Raw genomic sequence first — 13,525 nt, 5'->3', positions numbered from 1 at the left:
TATTGGCACTTTTAGTTTGTTCAACCTTTTACATTAGTAGTAATATGAAATAAAAGGTGCTTTACGAGGATTCAAAAAGGCCAAGACTGATGACGATTAAACATCCAGTTTCAGACTGGTTGTGTAGAGATTTCAGAGATGTTTCTTTTTAATTTAATTATAAAGTTGGGATTAAAATTTGGCCCAAGAAATACTGTGATTGCGCCGGCACTTTAATTGAAATTAAAATAGATTTAATCTCCAATAACCAATAGGCAAACAGTTTAAGATCTCCGAGTGCATCAGTGACAGCGAAATTTGATGGCCCATTTCACATAAACCCCCAACCCCTCAAGACAAAATGATATTTTAACAAATACCTAGGCGGCAACAGAAATTGGACGTCAACAGCTTTTCTCTAAGATAAACGACAATGAAAGAATTGGCCCATTTTGAAAATCAACTCCTCAGCCTTCTCAAAGTCATCACTCCAACATGAAAATAAACATAGAATAGAAGGATAACAAAGCTAGAATGAAAAGGGGTTGCAAAAACAAAATCAGTACTCCTTTCTTCAACAATCCTATTGGTGAACACTTAGAAGCACTTTCTATGCACGATTGATGGCCCAGATTCATCATACTCTGCCTTTGCAATCCACATCTGCACTCAAAAAACAAGTAAATCAGACAATTAGAAACAATCGAGAAAATAATAAGACAGGTAATTGGACTATGTATTTGCTGTACATGCGCATGAAAAGAGACATACCTGCTGGAAGGTGCTAAGGGAAGCCAAGATGGACCCTCCGATCCAGACACTGTATTTCCTCTCAGGTGGTGCCACCACCTTAATCTTCATGCTGCTTGGGGCCAAGGCAGAAATTTCCTTGCTCATTCTGTCAGCAATACCAGGGAACATGGTTGAACCACCACTGAGGACAATGTTGCCGTACAAGTCTTTCCTGATATCAACATCACACTTCATGATGGAGTTGTATGTGGTCTCGTGGATGCCTGCTGCTTCCATACCGATCATGGATGGTTGGAAAAGGACCTCAGGACAACGGAAACGCTCAGCACCAATGGTGATAACCTGTCCATCAGGCAATTCATAGCTCTTCTCTACAGCAGAGCTGGTCTTGGAAGTCTCAAGCTCCTGTTCATAGTCAAGGGCAATGTAGGCTAGTTTTTCCTTCATATCCCTGACAATTTCGCGCTCAGCTGTGGTGGTGAAAGAATACCCACGCTCAGTGAGGATTTTCATCAAAGAATCAGTGAGGTCACGGCCAGCAAGGTCAAGACGAAGGATGGCATGTGGCAGGGCATAACCCTCATAGATTGGAACTGTATGACTGACACCATCACCGGAGTCCAACACAATACCTACAGGCAAAGGTACAATATACATGTTTTAAAGTTAAAAAAGACATATGTCCACATGACCTAAATAAACATAAATGAAATTCAAAGAAAACAAATGAAGGAATTGGACATCTCCAAAAATCAATAAGATGATTAACCACTAGATGTCTTAGGAAGAAATCACTAGAATCAAAGGCATTCAACTCAATACCAAAGAGAAAATACTCTTAAGGATTCTAGTTATATATCACAACTCAAGTCTTCAAATCAATAATTCAGCCTTTCTAGCGTCTTGTAATAACAAGATATGTTAACAGAGAGAACAGATTGTATTATAAATTTGAGATCCTTACCAGTGGTACGACCACTTGCATACAATGAAAGAACAGCCTGAATGGCAACATACATAGCAGGAGTATTGAAGGTCTCAAACATAATCTGCGTCATCTTCTCACGATTAGCCTTGGGGTTAAGAGGAGCCTCAGTCAAGAGAACTGGGTGCTCTTCTGGTGCAACACGAAGCTCATTGTAGAAAGTGTGATGCCAAATCTTCTCCATGTCATCCCAGTTACTCACAATACCATGCTCAATTGGGTATTTCAAAGTTAAAATACCCCTCTTAGATTGAGCCTCATCACCAACATATGCATCTTTCTGGCCCATACCAACCATCACACCAGTGTGACGGGGTCGGCCAACAATACTAGGGAACACAGCTCGTGGTGCATCATCGCCAGCGAATCCAGCCTAAAAGGCAAAAATATCATCACAAAATTTAATGGTTCAAACAAACCATTCAATAATAACTTCCATTCACGTTCATTACCTTAACCATTCCTGTTCCATTATCGCAAACGAGTGGCTGAATATCCTCAGCATCTGCCATCTTCTACTTCTATCTACAATATCCAAACGCAATCAGTTAAGACGAAAACAGAATTTCTTAATCAAAACAACCACACCATGATTGTCCATGTTTTGCCTCATTTTGAATTGTGAAAATCAAATTTTGAATCTTGATTAGAAAAGAACTATACTCTGTTCCTCAATAAAATTGCAACATACATTTTTATATAAAAAGTAATCAATTAAGGCAAGAAAATAATTTCTCAATTAAAACAAGTACAAAATCATTGTCCTGGTTTCGCCTCATTTGGCATTGAGAATATCAAAATTGAATCTTGATTGGCACAGAATTAACTATGTTCCTCCATTAGTTTGATGATAAATTTTCATTAAACAAATTACTGAACCAAACACTACATTTAGGATACAATCTAAAGGCTACAATAACACAAATTACATAAAATCATATCATAATTCATCTAAATCAAAACCTAAATCACAAATCAACGATCAAACATAAATGCCAATAAATCCATTGGAAAAATGAAGCAATTCACCAGATCTATTCTACGAGCTATTAGTCAACAGATCGATAAGAAAGATAAAGGAAAATTATAAACAACTAGAACACATTGTTTTAAAATAAATAATAATAATAATAATGTATAGAAAAAAGACCTGTTAAGACGATGGGAAAGAGATGAAAGCGCAGGAGGAGGCACACAAAATGGAGGGCTCCTTGTTTTAAAGGCGAGAAGAGGAAATGAAATTAATATAAAATAAGAGCGAGATGAGATGTGAACCGTTGGATTAATTATTGGGTACAGCTTATACATAGCCTCTTTTGGGGTCATTATTCCTGCTGCATCTATCGCCATCCGCTTTTCCAGTACTCTTCTTTTACAATTTTGCCCGTCGATTATAAATAAAATAAAATAGATTAAAGATATAATTATAAGCCTTTTAATTAACAGAAAATGTGTAAAATACAACACCTGTCAGTGGGTGGTTTATAATTGAGTGACAACCATGAGATAGTTTAAGATGTTTAGATTTAAGTAGACAAAGCAGAAAGGTTTTGATAGATAAAGGTTATTTTGCAGAGTGTCTTTTCAAATAGACTTGGCTCCAAGGTTTGCTGGGCTCCAAAGTTGCTGGAAGCAAACCTTTCCAGCACACAATAGTATTTTTTTTTTTTTTTTAAATTTATTGGGAGTATTAGACAGATTTTCGTATACTACAATTAATTTTTGAGACCCTAAAGTTAATGACGAAGACCAGGCCAGTGGCCACCCCTACACACAAGAGTTATTCTCCACTCTCAGCTATCCATAATCCAACCCTATCATTTGATTGCTATGGATTTTGATGTCAACTTATGCGTTCAAACCCCCCAGGATATTTTTACTCAGTTTAATATAAGGGATTTTGTAAATTCAATCAAACCTCATTAAACATACCGATGAATATTGATTCTGGTACAGATTAATTAGAGCTCTCAGTTCTGCAAATGAACAACATCAGTTACACAATTATTCATTTATCAGTCCAATCTTGCCAATGTTGTATTCAAATTCAAGACTTCAAGTAATAGATTTGTGCAAGAACCGAAAAGCCATGATGTTACATTCAGGTATAACAAAGAAAGAACAAGAAAGTAATGGCACACCAAAGAGTCAAGAAATCGTTAAAACGAACAAGGTTCAGATCAATTGCAGAGTTACTAGATTTAGATGACAAATCATGAACTTTAAATGAATTACAATGTCTAAATGAAGGACTAGATCCAATAGTGTGAAACTATGTGAATACGCCATCTCTAATTCGTATCTGACGAGCATTCTAGTTGTTGAATCCAATAGTTAACCAACAATAAACATGCTTGTTTAATTCTACAGGAATGGGGGCAATATGACCCATCGGCGTGGATATTTGGGCCTTCCGTCCTTCCCATCAAATAGCTGCAGATGTCAATGAATCAGGAGTAAGCAGATTATTCTGTGTCTCTAGAATCAAGACCAATCTACATATAGGCATTATAATAAAAATCAAGAGATTCAAATGCCTAAAAAGTGGTTTCCCTCCCAATTTATATTTCATATGGACTGGTTAATATTACCATATCTTCACTGTCTAGGCAATAACAATAGCAGAATAGGCTCTCAATGAGAGTCTCATTATCAGACCAGATTGTGATATAATCAGATCATATGAAAGTAATCATGAAACACTTAACCTGAATGAATCAAGGTAAATATAATATCTAATTTTAGTTAATCCAAGTACAATCTACCCAGACCACACATATCCAGTCCACTTATTTGTGTTTGATTATCCAGACTTCATTTTCGGAACATATATGAATATTTCTATAGTTATGCATCCAATATGCATAAAAAATCAAAATTTCATTGTGCTGAGATCCAATTCAAACTGAACAAGTGTAAGCCTAAATGGAGGGTGATATGAAAATCAAGACATAAATCAACCCAATATAAATAATCCCAAACTTTAATGTCCAAATGCAACAGAATAACAAATGCATGTATCAAAAATTTAGAATGTACCTTCTTCAAGCGATGATGCTTTGCAAGGGCCCAATTAGTCATGATAGCAGCAGCAACCACAAGAAAGACGTAACCTGCAACAGTCTGTGTTGCGATATTGAAACCCAACCACTGATAAATTTCTGTTGTGTAATTTGCACATGTCACAATATTGAACAGAAAACCACGAGGGATTTGATATCCTCCACTGCCACTAGGGCTGCGCAAATTCTTCAGCAAGATATGGCAATAAAAGTTTGCGACCTGACAAAGCAATCCAAACCCAAAACCGATCTTCATTTGAAGGTCACTAACAGGGGTGTAAAGCGGGTGATTTACATAGTAAGCAATGTAACAACCAAAGGTCCAATAGTATGCGCAATTGCGAAACACATTGGAAAGTGGTGAGGTTGCATGGCTGAAGCGGTGCACAAAGAAAGTTTCCATAATTCGCTTGAAGTAGTGGAAACACCAGTAGTATAAAGCATATGTCTGAACTGGGTGGATAACACGCTCCCCTTTGTAGCCAAAGAATTGGTACACAGGGAAGTAGTAAAAAACAGGATAGAGGATCAAAGGACCCAAGTATTCAAAGAAGAAAAGTGTACGATAAGAAACTTGCGGGCCCAGGTCCTTGAACACTACAGTCAAGTTGCTTGAGTTTGCATCGCAGTAGTCTTTTAGACTCTTCTTGGAATTGAGGACAGTAGGTCTCTCCTTTGATCCCAGTGGGAGAGGGAGAGTTAGCCGCTGTCTAGAAGGGTAAAACTTTTTGGCTGTCAACAGAAGGCAAGCAAATTATGTTATTAATTCAAATTATATTGGTGATTTCCAATGCATACACATATGCAGGAAACAGAAAAGCGGCAAGTGGTATGGTTATAAAAGTACTAGATATAAGTCTAAGCAACAAAAATAGTATGATGAACTAAACAAGAAGTCTAATCAAAGTGAAGGCTAAATAGATGCATTTCATAAATATTTAATCTTCTGATTATGCTTGAGATATCAGATTACTTCCCTCTCAGAAACATAAATAAAAAGAATTTCTGGAGCAAATTTTCTACCAGACAAGGTTTTAATAGATAAAAATTGCACTAGCAAACCCTGCTGTGTTGAAAATAACTCATTTAATGTAAAACTTATAAGCCTTAACAGAACTTTCTGCAAAGGCAGTGACCAGCAGATGATGGAATGATACTAACAAGCAAACAAATTTCGCATCAATGAAGTTCACCTCTTACAAAATTCAAAAAATTGTTAACCTCCGTCACATAGTTCACATGATTTACAACCAAAAAAGATGCATCAGGATTTGTCAATTACTGAAAAGCATAAAGTATTCTTAAAAATGCGGCGAAAACTAGCAGCAAGAGCCAAAGGCTAGATATTTTTTATAAGTTGACCGAAGAAACAACCAAAAGTTTAACAAACTCAATTCTATAAATTGATAATTCTAATAGGCGAAAAAGAGAACCATATCAAGCACTTACTTCGCTTATAAATGGCCTCCTGCAAATCAGCTACGGTAGCCTGCAAAGCAAACCCAAAAACACAAATGAAACAACTATCGCAATTCACAAATGTTCACTGAAAAACATTAGTGGAACAAAACAAAGTAAAAATACCGAATCGTTAAGTTCGAGGCCTCCTTTGATAACTTCTCTACCACTGCGTGAAACCACAGAGACCTTCATCTTGGGGAAGAAATGAAAGAGACCCAATTGAGAAAATAGTTCAAACAACAAACCCTTTTAAGAGTAGAGAATATTGTTCAAGATTTAGAGAGAGCTAGGTGGATCAAAACATGTGGGAGGACAATAAATAAATGTATAATAATGAATATATTTAAGAGAAAGTCGAGAGGCGCTAGGGAGATGAATGTTATGATATTAAAGGCGTGTGGTTGGGGTAGGAGAGCTAACTTGCAAAACCGATCAACGACATCCATTCTTGTTTGTTGATTTCTTATCGGACCGTCCTTGTCTTAGACTTGAGCCTTTATGATGTTAACACGTCATATATCTCTGATTGGGACCACCAAAGGCGTGGCCCACTTGATGGCTATCAGGCAAAAATCGACGGTTGGCGTTAAAGCCAAAAAAACATATGTACTCTTGACTCTTGAGATGCAAAGTTTAAAAGATGAAATTAGTTTTTGTATTTAAATAATATAGTATATCTTCACATAACTTCTAACCAACCATATTAAGTTTTGCATTTATAATGGCGATCACAATCACGTACATAATTTCAAAATAGTTCGCAGAGGATTAGGAATCATTGATTAACTGGTAATGAATCTCACTTGTCTTAATTAATTTACATACATAGCTGGCACATACTTCTATCTTAAAACACTTAACTCTAAGTAAACACTTCTTATAATCTAATCACTTTATTAATATCTATTATGAAACATGAGTTTATAAAAAATAATGAATATACCATCTCAATTTTCAATTCTTCTAACATTCTAAATTTCAAGTTTTTTTCTTTTTTACCAACGATCTCTAAGCCAACTTACGGATATCTCAATTAATTCATCGAATCTTAAAATGAATAACCGGGTAAATCACCTCAGTAGTCACCCCTATTAGTTTTTTTTTTATTATTTTATTTTATTGAAGATGTTTGAGTTAGCTTGCATACACTTTAACTAATTTTTCTGGGTCCCGAAGTGAATGATCAGTTAAATCACCTCAGTGGCCATCCTTATTAGTGCATGAGAAACTCGAATAAAAAATCCATATTGGACACTTTTGCTCTTTTACCATCAAACTAGTAACGGTTCTACATTTTAAGTTCAATGGCCAAATTATAGCTACCTTGCTTGTAGGCAATTCAAGAATAATACTACACCAACAATTATCTCTCACAAACTTTCTCTTACAACTTTGATATGATAACTTATATTTGATAAGTTCACAACAGCCTTGTATGGATCCTACTAACTAATTGCGATCTGATCAATTGCGAGCTACCACATCGCAATTCAAAGATATCTAAGCAACAAAAGCCAACAAATTAGGGTTACTGGTTTCTCAGGTTGTTGTTTCTTGTTACTTCTCCATCAAACTTTTTTTTCCACAGGATATCACAGCTTATCAAGATTGACCACTTGTTAAATGTTCCATGGATATATGTCAAACCAAGAAAAAAATAAAAAATTCTATGTAACAAATGAATGTTCATCGTATCAATGAAAAATTGCAGTGCAACATCAGTGTTCCCTCGTATTTCGAAATGATTTAGTTCTCAAATATTCAAACAAAAGTATTCAGCTAGAGGAACCCAGATAAACATTCTAATATTCAACTAATAAAAGTGAAAAGCCAACAGAGATTTTCATGGTTTCTCAGGTTCTTTCTTGTTAGTTCCATCATCTTTCTCCAGCGGAGGTAGTGTCTGCATCCAAAACAACAAGCCCAAATTTTATTTATTAGAGTTAGATCTCCATCTTTTAATCAAACAACTTATGGGCAAGCAGGAATTGCAAACTGGTGATTCAGGCATTTTATCAAACAAGTTATGATCATTCAAAAAAATATAGTAGAGAGACAATGAGAGAATTACAAGATCAGGCTTGTAGATGTTGTGGACGACGGAAGCACCAGCAAGAAGTGAGACGATAACCACAACGCAGGACCAAGCCAGTGACGGAGTCCCTGTGGGCTGCGATCCTCCAAATTTTTTGTTCATTTTGTCTTATACCACGCTGCTGCAACAAGAAGAACTGGGATTTTACGTTGTAATTATGCACTCGTATATCTCAATTGTTCCGACTCTAGTTACTAACTTACTAAAAATATTATCAGTACAAATTTGTGTATGAAGATGGTCTACTGAACTGTGCCTCACTACTGGTATTTATGAAGCATGACTCTCTCTAATGGACTTTGAATTGATTTGAAGTAAATGTGGGCTGAGATGACTATGGCCTGAAAACATGCATTAATATTTTTGGCCCAAAAGTTTGTCCTTAACACAAAGAACTTATTTCAAATGTGAATTGGTCAAATGTTGCTATAATGGTGAGATAATAGCAATTCAGAAGCTTCCCAAGTCATTGGAAAATCATAACATTATTGAAATTTCATATACTTAATTAAATTGACTTGTGTTACAATCATAGAAGATGAAACGACTTCATCTGAGTTTCCTTTTCTTAATTTCCCCTCTCTCTTCCAGACAACTTCCTTGCACGTAGAATAGTCATGTCTATGTAAATCAGGGCAATATATAGTGAATGACACGTCAAGACCCATTTGATTAATAGCCGCCCAACCCCACATACAGAAGTCACCAACCAAAATAACCAGCAGGCATGTTTAAGTTAGCAACAGTAAAAACACGGAAGTTTATCAGTGAATACTAACTTGTTAAGAATTATTTGTATTATCTATAAAATCATCATTTGCTAAAATATCTGACTAACCTCTCTCCTTGTGGCTAGATAACAAGTCCTTTAATCTCGAGGATTAGTTATATCTAAAGAATTTTGTTTTTAAGTAACGAAAGGGACAATTACCGGGTTTAATTAAAAAAAAAAAAAAAAATCCCAACTACCATCAGTTATAAAAGTAACATAGATACAGAAGCACACACTTCAATTATTGTCGTATAAAATTCTGTCTAGTATTGTATCAAGCACAAGCAGCGAAAACTTGGGGGCAAATTGATATACCATTACAATTTTGATGAGGTATTCAACGTCAAAGTGTGCAATGAACATTAATAATGCATTAAAAAAAGCTTGGTTAGGTTAATTGTTGCCCTAGGATGATGCCTGGAGACTCATAAATTCCCCTACTGTAACGGCGACATGACAATATAAAAGATTTTCTCGGAAACTCATTAGTTTATTTCAACTAGAATTCTAGTTTCCACGAGAAAATTACCCAGAAGCTAACATATTATCTTCGACCTTCTCTTTCCATGTATCTATTCTTTTTACAATTGCTCTGAAAGTGCTTTAAACGTGGGAGTTACTTCAATGTGTGATGTGCCCGTACAATTAGAGATACAGAAATTTGCTATGTTGCTTCTCATATTGAAGTAAAACTGCAGTTGGGCACCCTTTCTGATTAACTTTCTGAAAATTTTGAACCGTCTAAGATATTCAAAAACAATAAAACAGACATATGAACCTTTTGGCTAGCTTTTGCCAAACATCTATTCCACGCTGCTGCAACAAGAAGAACTGGGATTTTACGTTGTAATTATGCACTCGTATATCTCAATTGTTCCGACTCTAGTTACTAACTTACTAAAAAATATTAGGGGAAACGACATGCACCTACCCAAAGTCTGGAGAAACAATGATCGGTGCCCAAGAGGTTTAAAAAAGACAAATAGATACCTTTTATTAGGGAAAAAACTAGAATGCCCTTGAGAAATATTAGTCTATTTTTTTAATTACTTTTAGTTCTCTTAAGTTTATTAATTCCATTAAATACCCCTAGAAAAAAGTTTAAAAATTAATAAAAACACCCACACTCACCTATACTTGTCAGATTCCGGCGGTTACCACTGTAAATAGTCGGTAGTTCACTGATCTGGCCTTTTTCGGTTAGATCCACCACAGATCTGACCTTTTTCGGTCAGATCCACCACAGATCTGGTCGGATTGTTGACAGTCAACGACGGCCACATCTTTGGCCGTCACTTTCCGGCCAGATCTGGCCTTCTCACGTCAGATCTGGCCTTTTCCGACCAGATCCGTGGTGGATCTGACCGAAAAAGGCCAGATCGGTGAACTACTAGCCATTTTCGGTGGTAGCGTAGACCATTGTGACAGATTTCGGCTACCACCAGCGGTGGCCATCGGAATCTGGCAAGTATGGGTGGGTGGGGGTGTTTTTGTTAATTTTTAAACTTTTTTCTAGGAGTATTTGATAGAATTAATAAATTTAAGGGGTCTAAAAGTAATTAAAAAAATAGATTAATATTTCTCAAAGGGCATTCTAGTCTTTTCCCTAACAAAAGGTACCTGTTTGTCTTTTTGAAACTTTTTGGGTACCAGTCTGTCATTTGTCCAAACCTTGGGTAGGTGAAACTTATTCTGCCAAAATATTCTCAGTACAAATTTGTGTATGAGGATGGTCTACTGAACTGTGCCTCACTACTGGTATTTATGGCATGACTCTCTCTAATGGACTTTAAACTGATTTGAAGTAAATGTGGGCTGAGATGACTATGGCCTGAAAACATGCATTAATATTTTTGGTCCNTGGGATTTATCTACTGTTATTTTTCTTTCATTTCAGTCCTGGGAAATTGCTCTGTTTTTACCAATTTCAATTCTTAATATCAATCCAGCTCTATCCATCCAAATCTGTCTTGCGAAAACACTGGAGAACTGGCGCATTATCTAATTTGGTGGTTGCTTGTTGTTTGTTAATCCTAGGGTTTTATCAACTGGTATCAGAGCCTGGTAATGCCTAAATCGAGAATGGAGCAAAAGGTTGAGGGATTAGAAAAAGAAATGGGTAATATGGAGAAAGGAGAAAGAGCTAGGAGAGATGAAGGAGGAGTTAGGTAGTCTCAAAGGGTATCTCCTGGAAATGAGGGAATGGATGAGACTCAAAGAGGAGAAGGAAGCACAAAATAGTAGAGATCGGGGCAAGTCAAATATGGGGGAAAACTCCAACAGTAATGACAATGGTGGAATGGGTCATAGTAAGGAAACTGAGAGCCTTAGGGAGGAAAGGAAAGGAAAAAAAAAAAAAAAAATAGAATTACCAATGTTTAATGGAGAAGATCCCTCTGGATGGACTTTTCGAGCGGATCGCTATTTCTCAGTCAATCGTTACACAGAGGGAGAAAAGGTAGAGGCAGTTGCGGTTTGCATGGAGGGACAGGCACTGAATTGGTATCAGTGGGTCGAATCAAAGGCACCCATTAGTTCATGGGAAGCTTTTAAAATTGCCGTAGTTGTGAGATTTCATCCATCTTTCAAAGGATCAGCATATGAGGCACTAGTGGCCTTAAAACAAACTGGAACAGTGACAGAATTCAGAGAAAACTTTGAAGAACATTCAGCTCCTTTGTGTGAGGTGGGAGAAGACTTACTAATGGGAATTTTTTTAAATGGACTCAAAGAAGAAATTCGGGCTGAACTGCGTTTGGCCCAACCAAATACACTCTTTGCACTTATTGAGTAGGCCCACAGAGTTGAGGAGAAAAACTGGGTTTTGGAAAAAAAAAGGCCTAAGCCATTTAAGACCCAACTACTTAAAATGGAGCCATACCAGCGGGTCACACCCAACCCAGAAATCTGGCGCACAAATGAGTGGTTCCCAAATAAATTTTCACGCATTTCAGATCTGGTTTCAAGCAAAGGAACAGATTTGGTTCCAAGCAAAGCAAATGAACGATAGAGGCCAGCTAACGCACCCATGCAAGGAACTCGAGGAGAAGGGTTCCGATGACTTACTGACGCTGAGATTCAAAGCAAAAGGGAGAGGGGATTGTGCTTCAAATGTGACAAAAAATATAGTCCCACACACCATTGTAAGGCGAGATCGCTACAGATTCTCTTAGTGATCGATGAAGACTCGCCGGAAAAAGAAGAACCCAGCCTTGACAACGACGATGACGCCAACCCAACAGGTGATCCCTTGGCTTTGTCAATGAACTCGATTGTGGGTATGACTATGGATAAGACTTTGAAGATCTAGGGAATGATTGGAGATGAGACAGTGATTGTGTTGGTTGATAGTGGGGCATCCCACAATTTCATCTCAAAGGAGTTGGTAAGGAAGCTAGGCTTGAACTTGGAAAAGGGGAAACAATTCGGAGTAATGGTAGGCAATGGATTTACCGTCAGGGGAGAAGGAATCTACAGAAATATGAGTATGAGGATCCAGGAGGTGGAGTTAGCACAAGATTTTTTTCCATTTGATTTAGGTGGAGTTGATGTGGTGTTAGGCATATCTTGGTTGAGCACGTTGGGAGATGTGTGCTCTAATTGGAAAAATTTAACCATGGCATTCGATAGTAACGGGGAAGAGAACTGTGTTGCAAGGTGACCCTTCGTTAGTTAAGAATGTAGTATCTCTAAAAGTCATGCTCAAGACACTACAGAGTGAGGGTGCAAGGTATGTAGTTGAGTTTTGTTCTATCGAGAGGAAAGTCAAAGAGCAGAGTGAAACCATGGAGCCGGAAGTTGCTGCATTACTTAATGAATTCCACCAATTGTTTGACCAACACTCTTGTCTATCTCTAAGGAGACCAACTGACCATGCCATAACCTTACAATAATCCTCCAAAACCCCTAACCTACTGTAATATCCCACTTGAGGTACGTATTTAAGAGTTGTTGTATTAGTTAAAAGTTTATTGTTTTAACTTAAATTGAGTTTGTATGTGGAGTTGGTTGAATTGTTGCCTTGAAAATTGGTTAAGTTTTGGTGAAGTTGGAAATCCAATCTTCGCCGCGGCGAGGAGGAGAAGTGGCATTCGGGTATGTTCTGCCCAATTTCGCATGAAAAGAGGGAGCCTTTGGGTTAAAGGAGAGAAAATTGTAAAGTGTGAATCAGGGAGGTCCCAACTGCCTCTCGTAATGGTTATACAACCCCTCACGGTCCACAAGTAGTTTCCAGGTAGATGGTTTTGTGCTAATCCGATACTTAGATTTTCTTAATGAAGAAGAAATATAAAGTTTTAACCTTGATTCTCAATTTTAAAAATAAAAAATAAAAAAAATCATAGAACTAAAAGAGTTTTAAGTCGGTTAGGTTAGAGCCTATATATAGCTCTTCTTCATCAGAAAAGTTATGTATTAAT

The 13,525-nt window shown here is 37.0% G+C and overlaps 2 protein-coding genes and 1 long non-coding RNA gene across 3 annotated transcripts; all 3 read right to left on the bottom strand.

Annotated features, from left to right (window-relative positions):
* Positions 1 to 308: 308 nt before the first annotated feature.
* LOC116117673 (actin-97) lies at positions 309 to 3,023 on the bottom strand. Its single transcript, XM_031403689.1, has 5 exons — positions 2,868 to 3,023; positions 2,170 to 2,242; positions 1,697 to 2,090; positions 751 to 1,364; positions 309 to 642 (listed from the first exon to the last, which is right to left on the bottom strand). The coding sequence occupies exons 2-5, from the start codon at positions 2,227 to 2,229 to the stop codon at positions 577 to 579; spliced, it is 1,134 nt and encodes a 377-aa protein (XP_031259549.1). The 5' UTR covers positions 2,230 to 2,242; positions 2,868 to 3,023; the 3' UTR covers positions 309 to 576.
* An 802-nt stretch (positions 3,024 to 3,825) lies between these two features.
* On the bottom strand, positions 3,826 to 6,645 carry LOC116117715 (very-long-chain enoyl-CoA reductase). The gene is made up of 4 exons (XM_031403723.1): positions 6,364 to 6,645; positions 6,229 to 6,268; positions 4,757 to 5,511; positions 3,826 to 4,150 (listed from the first exon to the last, which is right to left on the bottom strand). The coding sequence occupies exons 1-4, from the start codon at positions 6,430 to 6,432 to the stop codon at positions 4,082 to 4,084; spliced, it is 933 nt and encodes a 310-aa protein (XP_031259583.1). The 5' UTR covers positions 6,433 to 6,645; the 3' UTR covers positions 3,826 to 4,081.
* Positions 6,646 to 7,912: 1,267 nt separating this feature from the next.
* LOC116117672 lies at positions 7,913 to 8,754 on the bottom strand. Its single transcript, XR_004125998.1, has 2 exons — positions 8,312 to 8,754; positions 7,913 to 8,143 (listed from the first exon to the last, which is right to left on the bottom strand). It is a non-coding gene; the product is annotated as an uncharacterized LOC116117672 (long non-coding RNA).
* Between the last annotated feature and the right edge of the window lie 4,771 nt (positions 8,755 to 13,525).

The sequence above is a fragment of the Pistacia vera genome, unplaced genomic scaffold (genome assembly GCF_008641045.1).
Source record: "Pistacia vera cultivar Batoury unplaced genomic scaffold, PisVer_v2 Contig820, whole genome shotgun sequence".
Classification (NCBI taxonomy): domain Eukaryota; kingdom Viridiplantae; phylum Streptophyta; class Magnoliopsida; order Sapindales; family Anacardiaceae; genus Pistacia; species Pistacia vera.
The sequence above is the reverse complement of the archived record's forward strand: the minus strand, read 5'-3'. Positions and strand labels throughout refer to the sequence as shown.